Source organism: Aythya fuligula, chromosome 11 (genome assembly GCF_009819795.1).
Source record: "Aythya fuligula isolate bAytFul2 chromosome 11, bAytFul2.pri, whole genome shotgun sequence".
NCBI lineage: Eukaryota > Metazoa > Chordata > Aves > Anseriformes > Anatidae > Aythya > Aythya fuligula.
The window spans coordinates 3,620,589-3,646,890 of NC_045569.1; the positions used below are offsets into that span (position 1 = coordinate 3,620,589).

At 36.0% G+C, this 26,302-nt stretch overlaps 1 protein-coding gene across 7 annotated transcripts in view; it reads right to left on the reverse strand.

The window, feature by feature from the left end:
- ZNF280D (zinc finger protein 280D) overlaps window positions 1-26,302 on the reverse strand; it is a 51,130-nt gene that overhangs the window by 19,266 nt on the left and 5,562 nt on the right. For 2 of the 7 annotated variants that reach the window (XR_004253737.1, XM_032194563.1), the window contains exons 2-16: window positions 26,076-26,221; window positions 22,190-22,255; window positions 21,704-22,074; window positions 16,092-16,209; window positions 11,731-11,898; window positions 9,142-9,251; window positions 7,703-7,932; window positions 5,684-5,841; window positions 5,134-5,234; window positions 4,857-5,003; window positions 4,155-4,289; window positions 3,169-3,407; window positions 1,870-2,010; window positions 810-872; window positions 148-266 (exon numbers count right to left, since the gene is read on the reverse strand). Coding sequence is in view for 6 of the 7 variants with exons in the window: in XM_032194563.1 (XP_032050454.1) it covers window positions 148-266; window positions 810-872; window positions 1,870-2,010; window positions 3,169-3,407; window positions 4,155-4,289; window positions 4,857-5,003; window positions 5,134-5,234; window positions 5,684-5,841; window positions 7,703-7,932; window positions 9,142-9,251; window positions 11,731-11,898; window positions 16,092-16,209; window positions 21,704-22,074; window positions 22,190-22,255; window positions 26,076-26,214 (2,305 nt within the window). In the remaining variant the exon portion in view is untranslated. The other 5 variants (XM_032194556.1, XM_032194557.1, XM_032194561.1 and 2 more) reach the window with 5 other exon arrangements.

Genomic DNA, 26,302 nt, shown 5'->3' on the forward strand with positions numbered 1-26,302 from the left:
AAAAAAAATTAGTTAAAAACATTTTAAAATGTGGAAATACACAAGGACTCATTTTCAAATCTAAGCACATAAAGATAACAGAACTGGAAAAAGGACTGCTGTAACAAAGACATCCTCATGTAAGTATTTATATTTACGTGTACTCACCATTCTCTATAATAACTTGACAAGTATGAGTGTGGCTTTCACTCAGATGTGTGGCCATGCTATCTAAGCCAGAACCATCGGTCAGAAAATCGCAGTTAAGACATACTACAGTCACACCTCTAGAGAAGACAAAGTAAAAAGTACATATAAACATAACATACTTCTGGCTTTCTTAGCTTACAGCTACTGGATAGACTATACAGAAAAAAATGATTTTGCAACTATAGATGAGGCGACTCGCAGAAGTATTCTTACTTTTTATACGGCAAATAGCACCCGGAATTTTCAGTCATTGACTAGGACATCTCCATGTTTGATGTAGTACAAAGAATACTACTTTTGACAGAACTTTATCTGTAAAGTTTGAGTTTATTGGTTTTCCCACCTCCCTCTCCTTTCAGACTTTGCACATTGTGAATAATTGGAAAACAGAGTTGGAAATACTTTTTTCGAACTGCCTTGCGTTGAGAAAGAGGTCAACAAATTTGGACAAATTTTTGTTACAAAAGAGAACCTGGCTAGTAAAAGAGCTAGTATTTTCCCTTTTCTGCTCTAATTTGTGTAAGTGTAGAAATTCAAGAGGGTCTAATCTCATTTAATCAATTATCTTACTATTAAAAACTAAAAACATAATGTTCTGTAACTGAAAAAAGCTGAATTACCGTAGCTCTTCTGAATGCTTCTTGTAGATCCAAAATCTTTTACTTGGACGAGCACTGTGAAAACTAAATGTAAGAAAACATTACCACTTAAACTAGCTTTCTGGAGTACATCTCCACATATCCCGTACGTACTGTACACAGTACTGCAATTTCTTTATGACAAGGCATAAAAATAGAATACTCAACTACTGACCTGAATTACTCTAAAAAAATAAATTAATGAAATTTTATAGGCTTCTGAATCTCACCTCCAGCTCAAAACTGGTAAAATCAAAAACAAACAAAAAGCCCACATGGCTGTGTTCAAGAGCAAAAGAGACAAACAACCTCAAGAACATCTAGCATCTCTACTCCTTCTGAGTTATTTAGTAAATAATTAGTTTGGGAGGGACAAGACTTAGCTTTTTGGCATAGTACTGCCTGCACGTAGTTACATTACTTCCGTTCACATTTTAGGTCTGGAAGCACCGTAGCTGAAGCTACACAGCAAAGCTATATGGTGAAGAAGCTTTACTGAATTCAAGCTCCCTAAAGAGATAGATTTAAATGAGATAAAAATCACATCTTCAGAAAACCTTAAGTTATTTCACATGCAGTTTAAGTATGTGCCAACACTGTACTCCCACATGAAACAAAAAGCAAGCAGCTGAGTACAAAGGCTGCTGCAGAAACATCCTCCCTGTAACTGCCTTCTTTCTCATCACCCCTTGTTCCTTAGGTGCTAGGGGCTGCAAGAGGTAAAGTAGGGGGGCAACAATCAAGACTGCATCAAGGAGACAAATGACAGGAGACTGGCTTCCCAGAGAACATACAACAATCAATCATTATTTGTTAAGTTTGACTGAAATAATTATGAAAGATCTCACAGAAACTCGAAGCAAAAACAATGAACAAGAACACTGGATGTAGGCCCTCAACAAAAAATGAAAATCCAACCTTACACATGCCCCTGTTGGTCCTATGACACAATTAAAAATTCAGTTAATACACACACATAACACACTTTATATGAATTTTGAAAGTATTTGATAACCCAATAAAAACTGCGCAGAGTTCTCACCTCATCATGTGATTCACGTAGGCTTTGCTACAGCTAGTATTATATCTGCATAAGCTACAGTGGACATATGTAGGAAAGTGGTTTGCAAAATCCTTTATTTCTGAGTAACACTCAATGCATTTGTGAGCTCCCAAACGATACCTAACAGTAACATGAAAAAGTTGATAGTTAACATCAACACTTTAGAACATAACTAGTTCAAACTTTTTGCTTTAAGTCTTTTAACAGTAAGAAACAAAGAAAGAAGAATTCAAAAAATGTATTAGTTAAATATTTATTATGGGATATGTTAGTACTTATGAAGAAAATGGTTTTTTTTCTTTAATTATTAACTTAACGTCCTTAATAAAAAAGTGCAAGTTAATATAAACATCTGTTATTGGGCATTTCTGTAAACAAGATCCTGCAGGTGAGAACCTCCAATTTCAGCTGCTAGCATTATCTTTCCATACTTTAGAAGGATTTCAAAGAAATGCTTCATTTGCCGCTATGAGCACAAGAGCATGTGGTTTTCCTGTCACCCAAAATCCTCTGCAAGCTTTGAAATATCTATAGATCAAGAATATAATCCTGCTCTTCCCCAGTTTTGCTGGCTATTTTTGGATGTCTTAAAGAGCTATGTTTTGTGAGTATTGGCATCTTACTGAAATGGAGGCATCCATAACCTTTGTCAAAGACAACTACGAATTCATGCTAGGCAATGAAATTATATTCAAGTCCATAAAACACCCATTAAATTATTAACAAGGACTGCAAAAAACATTACACTGTAAATATAAAGAGAGCATTCTCTCCACAGTCTGCATTTACTTTGACTCTTTTGTTAGTTCCCCAAATTAAGGTACCTCCTAGGACAGACAAGACTTCACCTTTTGAATAATGGGTTCAAATAAATCCCTTCAGAAGCTGAAGGAGGAAAACAGTTTTCCCTCCATAAGAAAGCTTGCAAAGAACACCCCAACAGATGTATTCCCCCTCCAAAGGCCACTTTTAATGTAAATCTGCCTGGTGTACCAGTATTTAAATCATTTGGGGCTCTGTGCAGAGAAAGATTCTAAATTTAGAACAGAATACATGTCAGAGCCACACAGAATACATGCCAGACAAAAAATTATGAAGAATGAAGGTTTCAAATTATAATCACGATACCAACACGTGGAAAGTTCATGAGTATGTGCTTTCTACAAAATGGAGTGGTTGAATGTTCTATATTGCTATATCGTGAGTTACTAAAAAATTAATGAAATGACCACTTATATTCAAAGCATACTTACATATATTTTAATGCTAATATTTTACCTTAGATTATGCAGTGCTGTATTTGTAACTTTTTTTTTTTTGCTGCTGCTGTTGGTCCATGCATTTTGCTTCTTCGATGTAGCTGATGGTTTTGATTTTGCTTTTGACTTATTTGTATTAGATCTGTTATGATTTCTAGTGGTTGTATTTTTAGCTTTAGGTGATAGCTGAAATGTGGATGTACTCGTGCTAACAGAAGATCCTGACTGAAGAGATCCAAGAGATGCTCGAATAGTGACCTAGAAGTATGAAATTAAAAGTTTTTTCATTTAAACTATTCAAGTTCCCATTTCTGTTTACATCAAAGTTTGAGCCATTTTAGAAGAGAACTAACAATTTAACATAGCATATGAAATTCCCCTCAGCAAAGGTTGTCTCAAAAAAAGGTAAATACTGCTGACTAGAGTAAACTTAATCTCAACTGGATGCTAAACTTAATCAACTGGATGCTTAAAAAGTTTGTTTTTCTGGAAATAATTAGCCATGACAAAGAACACTGCTCTCTCTTCAGACCTGCAACTGTCTACATCCTGTTCTCAAAACAAAACAAAACAAAACAAAACAAAACAAAACAAAACAAAACAAAACAAAAAACCAAACAACAAGAAGAAGAAGTAGTAGCAGAAAAGAAACAGAAAGGTCTGAATAATAAGACCTGTTAGGAAGAATATCAAAAGAACCTATCAATTCCTGGATTTTTTTTTTTTTTTAAAAAAGTGTCTTATTACCTCATGATTAGCCAATCTATTTATTCCAGATAACTTTCTGAAGAATGAAACAGAACAGCAATACATATCACCAGGAGGAAACCATGAACTGTTCCTAACAATTCTTCCAAAAGGAAGTGATGTTTTAGTTTTAGAGGCAGCAGAAATTTCTTTGCTTTGGACAAGAAAGGAGAAAAGCATCTCTTTCTAATTTCGCCCCTTTCCCTACCAAGGCATTTTCTTCATTTGCCCCTCTACTTCTCCTTTACAAACACTTACCTTTGTTCCAGGAGGCAATCCTTCTAACTGTTTAGGTTTTCTAAATGTTCGGTGATGCTGAGTCTTGTGATCCATTTTTTCTTTGCAAGTCAAAAATTGCAGTCTGCACTTAGTGCAACGGTATATTCCTTTTTTCTTAAAGGAAAAAATAAATATATAGTAAGCAGGAATGTTATGATAAACAAAACTATAGCCCTAGAATTTCTCAAGGAATGGTCATCTGATTTTTAAAAATCAACCTGATAAACTCTTAATAATATTGTACAAAGACAAGACAACTGTGTACACATGTAATATTATTATAAGAGGGAATCAGAGATTGACAGTTAAACTAAGTCAATGCAGTACGTCACAATCTTTTCTCTAGTTAAATCACTGACAGCCTTGCTATTAACTTCAAGAAAAGCAGAACATATCACTATGACTTGGTGAAGAAACCAAGTAGCAGAGAGATTCTTTCAAGAATATTCAGAGATTTTTAAACAGGGAACTTCTGTCATATAAAAACATGACAAAGTCTAACAATTCACTCAAAGACTTCTCAAAAGAAGAAGTTATAAGGCTTCATCCTTTATTAACTATTCTTATCCACTAAGGACTACACAAATCAGTTCTATTTGTTGTTGTTGTTTATTTTAGGGAGAGACTCATTTTATAATTATTTAGCATTTTTCAATTAAGGATAGAAAAATATCTGTTTACCTGATGCCTCATATAATGATGCATATACGGTGCTCCAATTTTTATTACTTTGAGGCAAAATGGGCACAGCAAATGTTTTGTATTTTCATGAACTGTCCTGAAATGTGTTTCTACATCAGAAAAAGCTGAGGATCTGTAGTTGCATACCTAAAATAAGAAGTTCGACTTTCATGTTAGAAGTTTATTGACAGTAGAGACAGTGTTCATGGGGGGGGGGGGGGGGGGGGGGGGGGGGAGGGCGGTGTAATCTAAATACAAAACAGTCACTCTGAAATACCTGGCAAACATACGGCATTTCACCTGGCTTATGATTGTCCTTCATATGTTGCAAAAGAACTTGCTCTGTTTCAAAGGATAATTCACAGATTTTACAAATAGCTAGAAAAAGTGAAAAGCAAGAAAAATACATTAGAAAATTAGCCTGGGATCAAAAGTAAATCAATACATACATATATGTGAACAGCGAACTCTATAAAGGTAAAAGAATCTAACAATCTTTCTACTTTTCAGGTTAAACACTCTGCACAACTTCAGGAAGCCCATAGTGCAAGGCCCCTAAACAATATGAACTCTTGAAATCAGGGGCTTTCAATCATAAAAAAAAGAGCCTGCCTCCACTCCCCATCCCCCAGCTTTTAGAAATATTTTTTCCAGATACATTGTTATGACATAAGTTGAATGACTGCCCAGCTTCTATATTAAACCTCATGATTATTGCTCTTAACGTACAATACCTTTATTCTAAGGTTATTAACCATCAAAAGTCAGAAAATATCTGAAAATTCTAGGTCACAAAAAGGTTCAATGTGATATATAAGTCAACTTACTAGACGACTCATAAGGCGTGTGTGTACTTTCAATGTGGCACTGCAGCTGAAATGGGGTGGGAAACTGACGGTAACAGTGCTGGCAGGTGGTATGGCTTTCCCAGCTTTCACTGCTCTGCTTCTCAAGCTCTAAGTGATGCTTCATGTGGTTCATAAACCTTTGAATGATAGTGAACAGGTGCAAAAAGCCATATTTTAACACTATCCATGACATATCCCATGCAAAATGCACAAGAACCCTTAGAAAAACTGCTCGGAAAGCACTTCTCAATTTCAAGAAGTTAGAGCAGGAAGTGTTCATCTAAAACAAACAAACAAAAATCAATGAAGTTAAGCAAACTGACTATGCTGGAAATCACGTCTCAAAGCTAAAAAAGGTATCTTGACTATTACAAGGAATATGCAACATGTCTGAAACACGCTCTAAAACTAAGCAATCTATTGCATCTTTCATGTTTGTTTAGCCAAAATTCCAGTCTTGAAATACACAAACTGTCAAAGGCAACAGCAACAATACATTCAGACCTCACCACCACTAGAGGCTCAAATCCACATTCTGGAGCAAGCAGAACTGCAGCTCTACTAAAAGCTATTAAGCAGGAAGACTCATGTGCAACTAGGACCTTCACAGCTTTATCTGAAATTACCTCCATCCAGAACTGACAGCATTCCAAGAACTGCCTTTTTATAAATTATTTAGGTCTGAAGATATGTTACGAAGGGCAGTTATCAAAGAATGCCACTGTGCAGCTGATAACCAGGTTATCAGAAACTTGGTGGTACATCACTACTGAAAGTCACCACCTTTTCCTTATTAATATGTCCAACTATCTGCAGGAGGACCTACCTGAGAAGACTAAGCACTTCGCACATTGTTGGCAGGTCAGTTATCTGTGGAGCAATGAATTGCCAAAAGGACATGCTAGTTGCATAACCCACCACTGTTAACTTCATAAACTGTTCTATTTTGAATGGGCTTAATTTCAGTACAGCCAAAAGAGCTATTAAATGTAGGTCACATTCACAAAAAGAATACATTTCTCAAAGTGGTGACCTTGGAATTTTAAAAAAAATAAAAATACAGTTCCTTACTGTGATAAAGAGAATAGTTACTTGAGTTCAGATTTCTAATATAACATAGTTGCTTAAAAAGACCCAAAAAAAGAAAAAAAAAAAAAAAAGAACTGAAAATATCCAGATACTTAGCAGAAGAAAGGAATTGACACCGTTAAGTCATGGCAGTAAACTCTCTTGAACGTCTGACAACATCAGATTTCCTAACTGCTTAAGATGAAATATTGGCAGTTTTACTCAGACACATACTTAAAGATTTACAGCAAGTTTAATGTTTGTAATTACAAGAAACGTTTGTTTTGTTTAATAATATGGGTTTAATGTTAGCATAACGCTGTTCATTTTAATCTGCAGACTGTGTCTTTTGAAAGAATAGTTCATTTTTCTTCAGTTTTACATTCTGCTACTTCAGCTTCCCTTGAAGAATGCATGTAAAAAAGTACAATGACCTTAACTTCCAAATGAACAATGACATGAGTTGGTCTACCCATTAAAACAGCTTACTGAAGCTTTTTGTGGCATTTGGAAGAAAAATTATTCCATCAAAATAACAGTTGTTACATAAGTAAACCACAAACTATTAGTCACTGGAAATCCCTAAAGAAAATTAACACTCACATCTACTGATATCACCATCAATCAGGATGGCAAGTTGTACAATACTTTGCTTGCCCTTTTCAACCCCAAATCCTACAGCTGCTCTCATTAAAACTAAACCATTTCCTTTAGACACCATTAAAACTCGTACTCTGATCAGTGAATAAGTTTAAAATATGGATGGACATGCACAGTAAAAACTAATTCAATTTCTGTTCAATTACCCAGTATTATCAGTTTTCAAGGAGCCAAAAATCTTTCTATGCCAAAGAGACAAATTGTGAATGTACAAAATTAATTGCTATAGGCTGTAAATTATTAAAACGTGTAGAAAGTGAATTCAAATACCTTATGTTATTTTTAAGAACTTTCAGACAGCTGAAGCACTTAAATGTTGTATGAGTCTTCTGCTCCTGTTGTACCTGCTGGGTATCACCTTCATGTTTCCCATAATAGAAGTCGTTAACTAACATAATCAATTTTCCTTTCTCAGATTCATTGATTTTGCTTGTTGTACTTGAACATTCTGTTTTGGCCACTCCAGGGAAGAAATTATCTATCATATCTGGACAACAATACTGAATAGAAAAGGGGAGATGAAGAGACAGACAAAGGTATCAGTTGCTCCGAACAAACTGCATCAACGACAACAGCATTTTAAAAACTGAAGCCACCTGCTAACTAGAGCTACATGCAAAGCTCCATTTCCATTCTGTGTCACGCTAACTCCATGCAAATTCACATACGCTTTTTTAACTCTGAAATGATCTTTTGGTAGTGTTTAGATAAAATACAGTGCATTTTTAACACCGAAGAGGGATTATTCTCATAGTTTCACGTAAAATGAGTTTAAGATTCAAATCAGAATACGAATGTTGCCTAGTGGTTCCTTACTCATTAGAAAACTGTCTACTTAATTTAAATCTAACAAGAAAAAAAAATCAGCTTTTATGCAACTACTTTGTTGATAAGTGTAAGTTTACAGAGCACCTCATGGAATGTTTTATCTTTTACCTCTTTGGGGAGGACATTTATTAAAAACAGCGTTATTTTTATTTCCAGCATTGTGAAAAATTCAGAAATCCTACATCACACAAGACACATTATTTATGTGTTTCTACCTAAAAGCATAGATAATGAATTGCTTAACCCAGAAGCTGTAATAATAAACTTAAAAAGTATGAACTACTTCATATAGAAAATGATATGAAATTTCCAACAGTGAACAAAATCAGAATGTTTCTGAACAGATCTCTCTCCAGCTGGACAACAGTTCTTATTATGCATTATTACTTTCTATAAGCCTACTGGTACAGAGTTCATCTTCTAGTGTAGAAATGTAAGTCAGTATACTTATCCCCATATACTGTAAATTGACATGCAATTAAAAAAAAAAAAAGTCACTTTATTTAATTCACAGTTCTTTAATTCAGCTAGTATAGTAAGTACAAAAGCAATTTCTACAAACAGTGATTAGATAAAGATCAAACTTTTTTTTTTTTTTTTTTTACTATTATTATTATGTATGCTTCTTAATTGTATTTTGAAGCTGAAGAAGACAGGCAGCACATGTGCCTCATTTCATTGGGAAAATATGGTCAAAAGCGGCAACATTTGGAGCTTCCCATCTCCATTCTTTATCTCTGTGACTACGAGACATTTGGGCCCTGGCTGATTATAGCCAGCAGGCAGACTATCTTCACATCAAAACATAGCACTCTTTTTCATAACCAACCAGAAGACCACATAAACTTATTACAAAGTTTATCAGCCCCAAAATATTTTACCTTCATATGATTTTTTAAAGGATCCATAAGATTGAAATGAATATTGCACTTTGGACAAGCTCGTGGAAAAGGTCCTCCGTTTTTAATATTGCTTGATGTAGCATTAGTACCTGGAAAACATATTAAGATTCAGAATTCACAATCAAGAGTGACTAATTTATTATTGTTTATTATTCTAGCAAAACATGCTATTTGAAATAAAAACTATTTCAACCGATGTGGCTGTAGTGAACATACGCAAGGTTTTACAACCATCTTTTAAATACTGTTCTTAATTTCCAAAATCATTTTATTCAGTTTGATATAAACATATATAAAATCTTAGCAAATAACAAGGAAAAAATGGGAGAGGGTAATAGGAGCACAACAGAGACAAAACATTAATTCTGTTCCCCTAAGCCCCCAGATGAAACAGATTACGTGATTTCTTTTTTAAAGAGGTTTAATTTTAAAGAATTGTACAAAACTTTTTATGCCATGACCTGATCACCATCACATAGGGTTCAGATACCTGTTTTTGAAAGGAATTTCACCATCTCATTCTCAATAGTAAGACTATAGTTCTCTGGCAGTAGTTGTAACCCTGAGCCTATTCAGATGCATCATTCCTGTTGAGCAAAGGTGTCTTTGGAAAACCTGGACAATAAATCCTCTAAATAATTACTCCCAAGAATGGAAGGAAGGAATATTCTCTTATCAGTACAAATTAATACTTTTCAAGCAAATTAAAAACAAAAACCTTTGCGTTATCTTAAACTTCAATGAATAAAGCCAAGCTTCCAGTTTTCTCCTAACTGCCAAAAGACAGTGAGAGCTACTTTTCCAGGTCAAGTTCTCTTGCATTTACAAGTCATTCACAGATCTGGAGGACTCCATGCAGAATAAGCAGTTTAGAACAGATTAAACACAGGAGAAGTGTTAATATCTTAACTTCAGGGTCAAATGTACTGTGCCAGGGCTATGAAAAAAATGTAATAAAAAATATACGCACAAATACATCCACCTTGTAACAAGGAAAAGTTTGGGTTAAGAGATGACCATGCAACTGCCTAATACATTTTGTCATTAAAATGATCTTGCATAATCCACAAGCTAGACAGAGATCAAGCAGTATTTTTCCATGAGGATAACATTACTGCTAAGAATCGTAATTAAGCAGAAAGTCCTTCAAATGAGTGGATGACCATGCAAGAGATTTACCACAAAACAGTGCTGCAAGTCTTCAGCATTAAAGTTTGTAAAACATTTTGACAAGTTTGCTGAGGGCAAATTAATTTTGGAACGTTCTGCAGCAAAATGTAATGTTCTGTGGTGCCTCATTGCTGGATTTTGTGACATTTGAAATTTGTATGGGATCGTGGAACTGCCTAGAGACAAACTCAAAAAAATGGGTTCTCAGTAACTATGATCATCTATTCCTTTGTTACTGAATTTAGTAATATCCTCTGGTTATCTTTTGTATGCTGCAAGCTGCAGCACAGTATCTGTTTTGCAGCATAGTATCTGTTTTACCCACCACAGGGTGTAGGAATTCTTTTTTCCCAGCAATATTCTGGGTTATAGCTACTTCCTGCTGGTTGCTAAGGAAGAGAACAGCTGCAAACGGGACGTCAAAAAAAAAGTATTCTAAGCAATTTAATCATAATGTGGGTAGCTTCTCATTTTAATATTATAGGAAAGAGTATGTGGCTGGAAATATCTCAAAGTCAATAAGAAGTTCTGGTCTATTATAATCAGCTGGAAAGCACCTTTTGGCTCAGGAGGAAACGTGCCTGATTACTAATATGCTGAAACAGCCAGACTACCTTTCTACTTGTAGGGAGGGGAAGTTCATTCAGAGCAACCTGAAACTTAAATTCCCCTGCTCCTTTCCTACTACTATTTTAAACCGTATCAAAATCACCACTGCAAAAGAAAGGTCGGAACTGCAAAAACCACTTTGCAATAGTTATTCCAAATACCGGCATCACAGAATTTAGGAGGGATGTGTAGAGGTGTTTTTGTCCAGCCTCCCACTCAAAGCACATGCAACCCCATCAGCATGCTCAGAGCCATCCAGCTGATTTCTCAGTAACTCCAAGGACAGAGATTCCATAGTCCAAGTCCCTCATCTTGCATTCCTAAAGTTAATTGTTTTCATCCTTTTAACTAATCTTTTAAATACTTGATAAATTCAGCAGTCACAAAATTCTTTCAACCTTGATTTTTAGTTGGTTAAGTATCAACCCCATTAAGTTGTTTGAGCTAAAAAAATCAGATGAGTTCAGGGGCATTTGTTTTGAATGTCTGTTTTCACAGCTACTGAACAACTCAACTAGTCTCCACTTCACTGAAGTCAAACATCCGAACAAGGAAGGCCAGAAGTTTGAATATGCAGTAACTTAGGTTGAATTAATTTGTAAAGGTATATAAATTCTTGCACTGAAAGGTTTGTCTTTATTTTTTATTTATTGTAAGGCAGAACAATTACTTATTTACATTGCCTTAACAGCATTGAGAATAATGATCAACTTAAACATTGCAAGAGTGCTAGCTTTCTCCATGAACCAGACGCATGGATGGACAGCTAGACCATTGGATCTACCCTACCTTTTGAAGATACATTTTGTGATGGTGTTACTGTTGGAGAGTTAACTGTAGGTGAAACATCTGAATTGCTTCCAGCACCAACCTCATTAGGCTTGGCCTTTTTTGGAGTTACACTGTTGCCTTCAGAAGTAGCAGGACGCTTAGATACAAAAACACTCTCATTCAGACCTAGTGGTTTAAATTAAAAAACCTCAGTTTTTTTCCATAGTATATTACAAACACATTACTGATGCCTATACTTTAAAAGATGGGCAAGTCCAAATACAGCAGTTAAGATTTCCCTAACATCATAATCCATGCAGAAGTTAAGAAAACTATATCCGACTCAGAATTTTCTCAGACAGTGGAGAAGAAAAGGGTAAAGGTGAAAGATACACAGCCCCATCTGTAAAAACAAGTAAAATATACTGTGACCAACTGAATTTTTTGGCCTGCTTTTCGTATCTTGACCCAGACTCATCTCAAACAGATTCTTAACTCTGTAAAACATTTTGAGACTTCAGTTTGTATGCGAAATACTACCCAAAATGAAAATTGTGTTGTAATTTCTAATAAGCAATCATGGTATGCCTATTTTGCTCTATTCTGATGAAGACGCTGATTCACTAATTGTTTGCAGTACTTCTAAAAATAAATAAAACACTATAAACAACTCTGAAATTCAGAGTTTCAGTGCCTAATAAACTGGTCCTTCAGTATTTGTCTCTCTCTTGTCCTGAAACCACCATCTCTGTTACTGTAAAATTATCCTTGGATTGGAGAATCATCCAACTGATATAATCTTGATACAGAGCTCAATCTTCAACTAGACCTGAAGCACAGCTGCATACCAGTAATTCTGAGGTGATAGTACAGGCCTTCAGTAATTCTGAAGTGACAGCACAGATGGCAGACAGCTTTTACAGTATGATGATCTACGAGGAGGCCAAGACTTGCAGAAAATAACTCCCAAACACAATGATATCAAGGAAGGACATTCTTGTACATTTCCCTCCCAGCCATCTAACTGCTCCAATGACTTCTTTGGGTGTAATAAAAAATGAACTACTATCTTTAAAAGCCTTTCCAATGATCAGAGATAACTTGTGTTACATAAAATTATTCAAACTACTATGAAAAAATAAAAACCAAGCCACTGGTTCACCTCCAAGTCGTGTTTATCCTGTATTAGCTATCTACAGCTAGCAAACAGTCTCCCTGTTCAATCCAAAGAATCTCAGCAGGGAATGCTGGCATTTGAGCATTTGGACATTTACCGCATTATGCCTCATATACAGGAAAACGTAATTCACTTGTTATATATGCATTTAATGATCCTAGTATTCTCCTTCTGAGCATACCCTTCCATAATAACCACTTCTTCCTGACATAAATGAAGATACTAAGCTCAAATATCTCAGCCTGTGCATTGTTTCCCAAAGACAACGCATACACAAAATAAACAGGTCATCTGCTAGATGACACTACTTCCTAGATGTTGTTTGTTTTACATTTACTTATCCTTGATCACAAAAAGTTTTCATACAACTGGTATAACTTTTGAATTCTGCATCACTGAGGCCATTCGAGCACCAGGCCATCAACCCACAGCAGGCAAAATTTAATAAAATATAATTACATATCTGTGTTGTGTAAGAAGGGACTGGGTTAAGACAGAAGGTCTGATTTTATAAGAATCTTCAGTAAAATACTTAATTTTACTAAGGAAAACCTGATATATAAAAAAGACAATCTTTACAGGTTAACAAAATTGGTAATACTTGAAATTTAATAAGCTTGACATATCTGTGACACACAAAAAAATTGAAGTTCGTTTTCTATATTCATACAGGTAAGGATTCTTACCTTGGTTTATACACCTCTGATCTAATAAATTTCCTCTTTCAGAAAAGTGATAACACTAGGAGAACATATATACATTTGCATTTGAATTCCACTGTTTGCTCATTAGAAATATTTCAAGGCATATTGTGAAAAATAAACAAAACTATTTTAAATATTATTTAATATCTAGCCTATGCAAATCAGTCCCTGTTCTGACTGATTTGTCTTTTCAACTTGCCTCTCTAGGCTGGTGCATTGACACCAAATTTCCTCAGATCACTGATGCTCCAGGCTAGTTTGTCCAATGCTCCACCCAACATACCACAAGCTGAAATTGTCAGGGACTCCAGGCACTGGAGCCCAGAGCACACAGTTGCTGTTTGGTTTTGCAGTTTGCTTATGAAGTCTATTACCTTCACTTCACGCTACTAGTAAATACTTCTGTAACTATTTTGTAGTTATTATGAAACAGTTGCCTATTAACATACACACAGCATCACTGTATATGATATCGAGAATTACTGCAAAAAGAAGCCACAATACGGTAAAATATATTAAAAATGGTAACCTTGAATAGAGGTGGTTTATGTAATGTGATAAATCACATCAAATTCACAGAATCGGGACATAAAAGCCTTCTCAGACCTGTCCCTCACCAACACTTTCATTAACCTGGTGATATGAATGGATGCATACACTTCAGACAGCTCTTGAATACCACAGAACAGTTTTTCTGTTGGTTATGGCATTTTCTGGTTTCTCCAAGTGCATAGTTTCACATACATCCCCAGTGCCCATCCAACACCCAGGTACGAGCTATCAGTACAGTTTAACTTCTCAACACTGTTTAGCAGCCTAGCAAAAAGGTTGGTTAGTGTCTGTCAGCAATTCCTCATTTGCCTGGTTCACACACCTCAGAAACAAACATTTATGCTATGTTGAGCTAAAAGTTGTGTATTCTTCAGTGACTCCACATGCAGAGGTTAAACTACTCTGCAGAGAGTACCACAGGCTGGTTCCCACTAAGGCTGCACTTTGAAATACCATATTCCAGAATGTTTTGTGCCAGCAGTGCTGCCCATGAATTAGAGGAAGCACAACGCCAACACAGGCAAGTAGGCATCGGCACATACAACCAAACCAAATGTAAGAGCCTTACGTGACCTTACCACGCCAGCCAAACCACAAAACACACAGATACTTCTTGGGAAATTAAGTTAAATATTACATTAGCCTCCTGTGTCACACAGGAATGAAAGAGACACAACTTTGAACCAGAAATAATAAACCTTTTCATCTATTTTCTCTGTTGTGTATCTTACTGAAATATACAGACTAAGTATGGTATATTACTTTGAATTACAGTCCTTGATGCCTTTGAGTACATCATTTTTCCTGATAAGAGCCTAATATAAGTAATTGTTAAATATGCAAGCAGGTGTCATGAATTAGAAAAATAAAATTAAATACCTGTGGCTTTGGAGAACTAGGGTTGAATACTGAACCATTTGCAATAAATAAAAGCCTCGTTTGCTTTACAAAAAGCTATTTATTCCACTAAGACAAGAATCAGATCACAGAATAGACACATGCAAAGAAATACACTACCTTCATTGATCAGTAGCTGCAGTGAATGCCTTAGCTAGAGATGCAAAATCATCATACCAAGCAACAGAAGAAGCTACCAGTCATTCTGTTTTACTTTTAGTATGACCGGTTAAGCCATTCATTATAGATAGCCTGTTACCTTATGGAAGAATCGAAAGTGTTTGTCATCTATAACTTACAGACTGAATCCTAGGATTCTGTTCAGTTACTAGAGAAGTGCAATCCTTCACAAAAAAAGGGAAAGTTTCAAGTTACAGCCTGTTTAAGATTGAATACACTGCATGCTTCAATTCTATTCCACCTGCTATGAAAAAAGGGGGTTGGTTGGTTGGTTGTGTTTAGATAGGTTAAATAGTTCCTGTTGAAATATGGTTTAGCTAGATGAAAAAAAAAATTAGTTGTCAAACTGCAGTCTGTTCCTTCCCCCTCCTTTTTGCACAGGATCCTTTTGATCCCATTTACTCCAACTGCTATATTTAGCAGTCAGGAAACCAAGACCATCATCATTGGGAATCCACTCAGCAGACTCAGGAAGTTCTTCTGGCACTGTTCCACAGCCCCTCTCTTGCTAACAGCCGCTTCTATTCATGCTAGTCGAAGAGTGCTGGATATACAGAAAATGAGCCTTTAACTGTCAAAAATAATTGTAGTGTATCTGGCAATATTTTTTTTTCCATCTAAATGACCATTACAAGACATCAGTTGATATTACAGTCAGTCTAATGCAATGAAAAGCAAAGTCTGACAACACAAGGCTCTGAAGTTTAATTCATCAAACATTATATAGTGTTATGTACAGGGGGAAGAAAAAAAAGTAGCTATACTATATTCTAAAAATCCTATTTAAAATTATAACCCAAAGGTCTGCACTACAGTTAAATGACATTACGCTGTTTCTTTCTCTTATCAACTACTACAGTTATACCCACCTGTTACATTCACTGATGGCCCAGTCTGGTACTGTGGAACTCCCGAGTTCTCTCTCACACCAAACAGTATACCAGATGTATTATCTGGTGCAGCTGGTGGAGAATCCATAATATAATCCTAATAAGATATTTTCAAGAGGGAAAAGAAATTTGAGGTTTAACATTTTTTTACTTGCAGGCTTCAAAGGGTTTATCTTAAAAACATACGACGGCTTACAAGTACTCATAAGTACTCATCTCTAAACCAAGTTCATTACAATCTCCCCCAAATAGTTTATTTTGACATTTTAAGAAGTTTGCAACTCTTATCAGTGGTTAATTTAGTCATAGCTGTATATCCAAAAAAAAAAAACAACCATATGACCCAAGAAAGCCCATTTTATGAAATATTACTAGGACTATGTGAATTGCTAATTGCAATTACTTTTGTTCAAAAGTCTGATGATGTTGCAAATTACACTTGAATTGTTCTGACAACTGTAGAGCTTTCTTCCTTCAATACAAGCTTAGACATTTGCCTGTTACTCTTGTGTAACAGCTACTACCTGCATTTTAAAAGAACAGAAAACAGAACTGAAAGTAGCACAAACTTGCTGCGAGCAGAAGCCTCTTAAAGATGAGATTACGCCAGTCAAATTCTATGAAGTGATCAAGCTTTAATGAAAGTAAGGAAGTATCTACAACATGGTGACTGTGAATGGCACTCAAACTTATGGTATCACTAAGGGATATTTTTTTTTTTCTTTTATGTAGGATAATTTATAAGAGATTTCTTGAAATAATACAGTTTAACTCCCTTTTCAAAGCACAGCTAACCTAAAAGTTGGTTTGTGTTTCTCAGCACCTTGATGCTTTTGAGCATCTCCAAATACAGGTATACTTTTACCCTTCAACTTAAAAGGTTTGCCCTTTGGTACTACCATAACCTAAAAAATGAAACAGAGTCTACACTTCTCAGCTGCAACACAGAAAACTTATACCTAAACACTTTCATTGATCACCTAACAGGTAACGTTTAGAGTGAAGGAAACATCAAATTTAGTTCTTATTAACATTCAAATTTAGAGGCTGTGGTAGGTGAAAAACACACTTGCCAAGATCATTAATATTGCTCACATCTCTGTTCACACTAACTAAACCAATTTGGAACACAAAATATTTTCAGCAATAGCAATAATCAGTTAAGAAAAACCTTATGGTAGAATTGCATTAAATCTCCATGTTGAGGTATAAATGGCAAAATGTTGGCACTTCATCTTTCTACTCTGAAATAGTGCAATTACTTACATTAACTTTGTCAAGCTGTACTGTGAAACAGAAGACTAGACAGAATTAGCCCCACTTTCTTAAAACATGATCACCTAACACTCATACACACACTTTGTCATCAATGTATCCATGAGACAAAGGCCACAATGCTTTTTGCTGTAAAGTTAAGTCTCTTAATATGCTTCCCACTCCACTAAGTCAGCACAATTGTAGAAACATCCTGGTAGAAGCTGTTACCTTTTTAACTACCGCCATTTTGACTAAACTTGATGGTAACAAGTCTAAAGGCAGTGCACAAATACACAGACAGGTATGATAATTTGTTTTAGGACTCTTAAGTACTAGAAAAGATTGGAACAAAGCAAGAGCTTTTTCTTCCCACCCTGTTTTTGTTGTAGAGCTCTGAAACAAAGACCCTGCAGGGCCCTAATGAAAACACAGAGCTGTTCTTCCGGAGCGATCAAATTCAATCTAAGTAAGTTAAGCAAAGGTGTAGCTGTTGAAATCATGATAATGCTAAAAACATTGACTACTAAATTTCTTTGCCGTATTTGTTACAAGTAAAAACTATGAGCAGGAGTCCTACCAGAGCAGGTTTTACTGTATCCACGATGGCTTCAGACTAGCCAGTGAAATTACAAGTGAAGCCCTTAACCTGCAAACCCCAGTTCTGAAGCAACTAATGCTCAGGTGGTAAGCCTGTTGCAGGCTCCTGGGGTGGAGGACTTTGCACACCACCACTTTAAATATGACCAATACAATACATATACACAAAATCTGCCACTCTTACTACTTTGCAGTTTGTTTTTAAGTGCTGATACCATTTCAGCTTTCTTCAACACACTAGGTATTTCGATGGCATGTGTACACCTCCCTAGTATATACTAAACTCGTCTGGTGAGCAAGAAAGTAAAAGCCTGGAAATTCAGTCTCTTTTTTTTCTCAATGTCCCCTTCTGTTTAAAACTATTCTTTTCACATAATTTGGTTCTGTTGTTTTACATACAATAAAATAAAAAAAAATATCATGCTTTAGAAAGCAAAAACATTTTAAATAATTAAGTAGAGCAGCTTTACCATGTCAATGAAAAAAAATCAACCAAAATTAACTAAATTAACATATTAACTAAATTAACACATACAGGTGCTCTCACATGTAGAAAGTCTAAATCCAACAACATTATAAATGAAGTTCCGAGGGCTCAAGTAAAGAAAAAAAAACAACATTGTCATTCTGTTTTTCAGAAGACTAGTAACAATTTTAGACTCCATGTGCATGCTGGGTTTCCTAACTGTAGAAACTGACACGCCAATCTGTAACCAAATCCACATAGAACTGGAATGATGCATGTTACTGGACCTTTGCTCTTTCAAAATTTAACTAGGAAGAACTGAAACCTGAATCACACTCAGGCTGAGGAATGTGCCTAGCCATTATGGGAAAGATGGACAGAAGCGGCTAGGGCTTACTGGAAGGCATTCTGAATGCTGAATCATAGAAAATCCTCATCGCTGAGAATGAATGAGCCTTAAAGAAGAAGATAACCTTACGGTATCATACAACAGCAGTAGCTCTGAATTAATTAGGACTGGTGTAGACAGTACCACCAAAGCCAAATTCAATTCAGAATTTCTGGAACTGATTTAAAATAGTGCAGTAACAAGAACACAAAACAGAAGAATCAGGTTGGGAAGAAACAGAAAACGTGTGAATGAAAGTGTCATATAAAGCTCAAGGTAGAAAAACATTAATATAAAGCAGTGGTCCCCAGAGAAGGAAGACTAGATAACGGGGAAAAAAAATACCCAAAGCTTAAGGAGCCGTTAAATGAAGACAATTCTAGCCAAGGACATGAACCAAAATAAAAGGAGCATACATATGACACTAAGAAGAGCAGATGACAGTTGTGTCAGGAGTGATATTAAAAAACACAGAACAATGCCCAAGAACCTGAACTACAGTACCTCATTAAAAATAAAAGCACAACAATCAAGCCTTCTCCCTCCCCGCCCCCAAAGTATGGTTTAATCAAGTGGCTGAACAGTACAAGGATAAGGAAGCAAACTATCCTAAATAAGGCTGAAAGTGGAAATACTAATCTGAATCTGGAAGAGTTAAGTTGAAGAGATGGAAGAGTCACCTTCAGTATGTTCTAAGCAAGGAAGAAAACCACCATCAGAACAGTCTTCCTAACAGTACTCAAGAATAACATCTTAAGAACACCTAAAAAATTAAAGAGCTTGTGAAAGCCATGATCAAAATGCCAACACTGAAAAGAAACCATACAATATGAGATGGTCTCAATTGTGTAAGTTTTAAGAGACCACAGAACATATATGCACTGGGCATCCACAAAAGGATGCTCTGCTTTGTAAAGCACATTGATCTAACTTGGAATAAAGACAGAACAGCCTAATACATAGTTAGAGACCCCTTCCTACATCATGCACCTTGAAAGCCGCATTTCTAGCTGCGACTGCTTTACATAGGTGTATCTCTCTCTACCAGTAACAAGAACAACCTGCAGGTTTTGGCAAAGTAAAAGAAATTGTCTAAGTCAACTTTGACGTTCCTGTTGCAAGCAAACTTGATAAATGAGAAAGAACTTTCAACAAAAAGAAGTGCTGTGTGTATACCATCTTTAACCTTCAGAAGACATTACCATCATGTGAGTTACATCCCACTTACATATACGTTTTGCAGCTCAGCTTTCCTAGGTCTGCTTACTCAAAGGTTTCCTAATAAAACCATTTTAGAGGCCACTAGCAGCTTTATCTATTAGAACAGAAACACAGAATTTATATGTGAGAGAAGTATGGGAGGAAGCTGTCCCATGCAACAGAGATTCTGCAAGACATCCTAACATCCTTTTGAAGGATTTGAAAAAGCATACTACATCATGAGTAAACCTTGATAAAACTCACAGACTTGGAATATGTGTATACATTAGGTGAAATAGCAGACTTTTCTGTATTAACTCAGGCTGCTTTATAAAGACAAATTTAAGAGGACTTTAGAGCCAACCTGCATGTCCTACTGACATCTGGCCTTCTAATTATATCACTGTTTTAGGCCTTCATACATGCCACGACAGACTAATTTAATTAACATGTTTCACTAGACGTGCCCAAAAAGTTCTCTTTGCAAATTGTCAATCAACTCCTGAAGACTCTACATTGGAAAGTACGAGTTCCTTCCTAACAAATCTGCCAGAGATCCGGCTATGAAGGCAACAATTCCATTGTAGTTTTTCTGAAAATCCAGCACCACCAATGATTTAGCCACAAATCATAAGAAGAGTAATTCTCATGTTCTACCAGCTTTATTCATACTGATTTCCTTGTTCAGTAAAAGCAGAATACATGAAGACTGAAAGATTTTCATTTATACTTAAAGACTGGCAGCTAGGACAACTGCAGGTCTGTAAATTTGCATGGATTGTGGAGATGGTGCCCACTTCATTTTAGCCTGACAGTAGCAGTTATATAGTAGTCACATTGCCTAGACATTGCCTTTTCACACCATAGTTTACCTCACACAAACATAGAATGTCGATCTTCACTCTCTCTCTCTCACGAGCATCCAACAGGTAAGGCAAAAAAGCCAGCATCTAACTTGACTCCCTCAAGTTCTGAGGGAATCCTGAGGTTCCCTGGCTCTCCCTGAAGATCTACAATATATGACTTGTGTACCTAATTCCCTTGGGCTTTTAAGAAAAAGCAAGTACCTTGTTAGAGCCTTCCAGCTACTCACCCTACAGCTTATGGCTGCTTGCACCCCCGTTCTTATACCACAGTTTCACTACAGCTGCCAAGTGAACCAAGAAGCTACCACAACAGCATTCTCTCAAGCAGCCATACCCCAAGAGAGCCATTGTAAAAATCACATGGGAAAAGCTAAACACCAAATGCAAGTCACTGCAAAATGAAATTAATTCACCAATATGAAGGATCCGTCTCTAAGAAAAGAATGCATCTCTGTAAAACTTACAGAATGGGATTTTGCATCATTTCTCCATATAAGCTAAACAAATTACCTAAACCACATCAATCTATGCTTAAGATTTTTCATTTAATTCTGCTGTTATTAGGTAAAGCTACCATCCTTGAGCCCTGTAACACATTTTAAACATAGTAAGAGTTTTTAAATCAGTATTTTAAATATATACTATAATTAAGCAGAGCAAGGTTATGGTCAATGAATCCTTACAATGTACGTAATAATGATAGTCAATAATTTAGTGCAGGTCTTCAAATAACTCTACTAAGTGAGTCCATATGTTCCACATTAATTTATTCAAAAGCAAACTAAGTATTTTACAGTTTAAGGGAATAAAAATTTACCTGATTGAGTATTACAGGCTGTGTTGTTACAGTAGTCACTGGCCTGGATACAGGTTGAGCCACTACAGGAACTGTGATATTTCTTGATACTGGCTGTGTCGTCACTGGAATGGTTACAGGTCTGCTAACAGGCTGTGATATTCCAGAACTTGGCCGGGGCATCTGCTGTGTTGATAAACATCCAGCAACTGGTCTCTGCAGTGTCTGTGAAGTTCCTGAAACATTCACTGGTCTAGACAATGGCTGAACTGCTACAGAGCTAGTCGTAGGTCTGGATACAGACTGAAAGACTGATGAGACAGGCATGGCACTGGGGCTGGAGGCAGATGTCGGATAATGGTGACTTTCAGGCTTGAATGTAGTAACAGTACCTGTTGCAAAGGATTCCAAAGTTATCTTTATATACTTTCGTGGTCAGACATTTCATAAGTTTTGTGGTTTCGAGTGTGTTTGTTTTTTAATTACCATATTAGGACAATATAGTACCTCTACTGGGTGCACCATTCTGTATCCCCCTTCGTGATGAGCCGAAGTTGACTCTGTTCAATATATCTGTCAAAAGTTACATTTATCTTAATTGCAGTTAAATTAATAGCTTAAGCTCTTTGCAAATTAAAAGCAGCATTCATGTCCACTAATTAAGCCAATTAGGATCTGCCTTATGAATTAGAATATTACTTCTAAAACAAATAACCTTACAACACACAATGTCATTTGTACCAGTTAAGACATGCTCTTCTACTCTGCTTTTCTTAGTTTGGCTAGCTCACTTAAGAATCTCAGGTTTTATTTTCTTGGAGATTAAGACAGAAGTAAGAGTGTAAGCAAAATAAGAACACTTCACAAAGATTTAGCTCTGCTGATTTTAAGAAATGCATTTATTCATTAATGTTTGTTGCATACACAGAAAAGAAGTTCCCCAACTCTACGACTGCTCCGCAGAAAAGGAATCATTTTCTTTAAACCAGTTACTAAACAATTACCAATCTCAAGTTCCCAGTGCCAAAGGAAATGAAGAGAGCAGCAATTACAGGAGCCATATTGGAAGTGTATTACAATCAGATTGATTTTCTTACATATCCCACACAGCAGTCTATGACCAGAGTTCTAACTTGTTGGAAAGAAGTGGAATTTCTTAGATCTAATGCTTACTCCCTAACCGGTATCAGCAATATTCCCCAACCATCTACATCTTTTTCTATGATTACAATGTATTTGCCAGAATATTACAGCAATATTGATCAAATTAAAATATTCTTCTACCACCAGATTCTCAATGCATTTAATGCTACTGCCAAGTTTCTTGCTCTGACATGTGAAAATATGCATATGAAATTAGGTAAATGTTCCAAATCAGTAAGATTGAAAATACCTTCTCAAACCGGGGTCAAATTACATCAGGATCTCAAACGAGGTATTAAAACTTCTGGAAATTGTGCTTAATAACCTCAAGGCTGCTTCCACAGACAACAGCTCATGAGTATTCAGTCCCCAGGTTGATAAATAAATCTAACAGCAGCAGAGCTCAGATCACAGCTCTCAACCTGTCACCTGCATTTAGATCATACTAATGAAAAAGCAGCTGCAAGCGGCAGATTCTAACAAGTTTGCATTTTTTAAGATAGGAGAAATTTACTTCTGCAATAATACTATTTTTACTTCAAATGACGCAGTCTATGAGCAAGGATTAACTTAACTCAGGATTTACCCAAATATGTATATTTTTGTGTTTATTAACAAATCTATACCCCACATTTTAATTCCAGAGCCAAAACAAAAACCTTTGTCTACCTCCCCCTCCCCCCTATAAAAAACACAACACAACAAAAGAACAAATCAAAAACAGACAAGCAAACAAAAAAACAGCTACCCTAAAAACTTAAAAGTTATGGTTCACAAAAGATATTCAGCTCCAGGCAGTCTGATACACAGACAATTCAAATCCTAAAATATAAAGGTAGAGTTTACTATTCATAAAAACATTTCAGAAAACCAGTGTTTTGAAATAAACTAGATTCACATGACAACTGATTCTTCATAGACTTGACATGCTGTTTCCCCTCCCCCTTCAAAGTATTATTTTTCCAGTTTGGGTAAAACAGTACTGAACAATAACAAGGTAACATGGAGAATAACATTTTAAAGTAGCAACAAATTACAAGTTTATGTGTATGACAAAGTAAGCAAGAAAAAATGAGCGGTAACTGTAGGAGAAATAAGCAGTTGCAGGAAACAGTAAAGCAAGCAAAGTGAGAGTTACTTTTCCTCCCACTCTAACTAATCCTCCAGCATGGCAGAAGAGACACTTTGCCATACGTTACACTGGGCCAGCATGTCAAGGCTGGGGCCCTTACCTATTTCCTTCCCAATTTCAACATCAGTCTATAGAAATCGATAATTGCATTGTCAGAAGAAGGTTAAAAAGATTGCTATGTATTGCAGAAAACATACCTTTCAGAAAAATTAAGAGCAATATGCACATCTCCATTTGTCATCTGATCAGACAGGGATTTTCTCAAGCAAAAACTAAACAGTAGCAGTAAGCAAAGCTGAGTTCATTGTGGCTTGCCTATCACGAACAACGATTCTGCAGACTGGAGCCTGACTACTGCCAGGACGTACTACTTACAAGCCAGAGAAGAACTGAGGTCATTCTTCCATAGCTGTTTTTGATAGTCAAGTAGGAGATTACAAAGAGAAAAGTTGGGGAAAGGGAAGGAAAAGAGAAAGTAACAAGTTATATCATAAGTGCTTTTATGTGTGTCAGGACTGAGTATGGGCAGCAGAATTAGAGGCATACATTGCAAGTCTGTATCTTTTACCAAAGTTCTTGAAGCTGCTGAATTATATCACAAACATAGTTCTCACTTCAAACACGTATTTCTATCCTTCTGACTGGGAAATAACCTTTATACTGACTGCAGTGAACCTTTGTGTATTTATTGCTCCAATGTCTTGCACTTTAATAGTTGACTTTCATGATCTACTGCTAATGGCCAACAAGAATCCAGAGGTCTTTAGGCCTCCTAAAAAACAGTTAGGGTATTTTTTTTTTTAATCTTTTTAGAAATTAGTAACTTCAGAAAACTTCTTAAACCAAATTTCAAGCATTCTTCCAAAGGTTCAAGAGGATGTAGACTATTTTTCAAGTATTCAAAAACATCAACCATTGAGAACTATTTTTAGGTGAGAGAGCTTTAACATCAACTTTAATGCTTCTCAAATACTTAAGATGTTATTTTCCACAATTTTAAGCTAGTGAAAGAAGTATTAAAGTAGACTTACTATCCCAGCGAGTAACAAAGTAAAACAGAGCTCAGATGCAAGATGAAGGTACTATAAATGAAAATGACTGAACAGCTAAGAATAGCTCCAAAGTCCATGCAGCAGAGTGTGGCAAAGAGCCTAGTTTAACATTTTGCCTTGAAATTCTTTACTGCAAACAACAAACGTTCAGAAAATGACTATGAAAATCTCAGATACAAGCATAGCAGAGACAAGACAAAACCATGCAGCTGTGAACCTCCTTACCAGGCTGTCTTCTGTATTTGACGACTAGAGAATACTTAGGTAAAACCTCCTAACGTTTGACTACATGATGGCCAAACACAGAGATCCAAAACTTCCATTACTGAAATTAATTTTAATAACAAAAATTATGTTCTCCTTCACTTACCTGCCAAAGCCCAAGCACAGGAAAAACATGGAATTCTGATACATCTGCTGTCATCACAACCACCTAACCTCATTCCCTGCACTACCTGTAATCAGAGAGAACTACAGAACTTGATGAAAAAACTCAGATTTCATAAGGAGGTAATGAATTTATTAATAGAAATCTCTTACTTAGCAGACAGGCTTGTGCTATTTTCAGATTAAATGATGTTCCTGTTTGTGCCTTTATTATACACACTTGGACAGTTACCATCGTTTTATCAAAATGATGTCCACACATTCTATCAACACATGAAATGAGCAGGGGAGGAGCAGGGGGTGGAAGAGGGACTGCCACATGAAGACTTGAATTCATGCATGTTACTTTAGCAGAGACACTTCCAAGTATCTACTTAAATATTGACTATATTAAGAGCTGTTGCACGGTTTCAGCATTGTCAGTGCTAAAACCTTCAAATGTTCTTGTTTTGCCTTGAGAGATTTAAGGTTACAGGTAGAGACAGCTGTGCATTACCTGGATGTTAGGACAGAATTCCCTAAAAATTCCAGTTTTCAGTGTAAGACAGCAAACTAAAGAACAGCTTTAAGATGTAGGATTTCTTAAATCTCGCTGATTTTAAAAATCTCAATTTTCAATATAAGTTGGAAGTTTTACACCTTAAAATACCTCTTTAAATTATGGAAAATGTTATCTTACATGTACTAGGTGGCTTTGAGCTTGAGATTTCTCCAACAAAGATTGGCTCATCATCATCATCATCCTCTTCCACTTCTTTCACTCTCTTCTGCCATGGTTCTAGCTCCTCTTCTTCACATTCCATAAACAATTCTGCCATCTCGAGACTAGACAGAAAAAACAACAACAAATATTCAGTACTTTTGTGAGACAAATGCTTTACTGTGAACAGAAATGACTGCACTTGA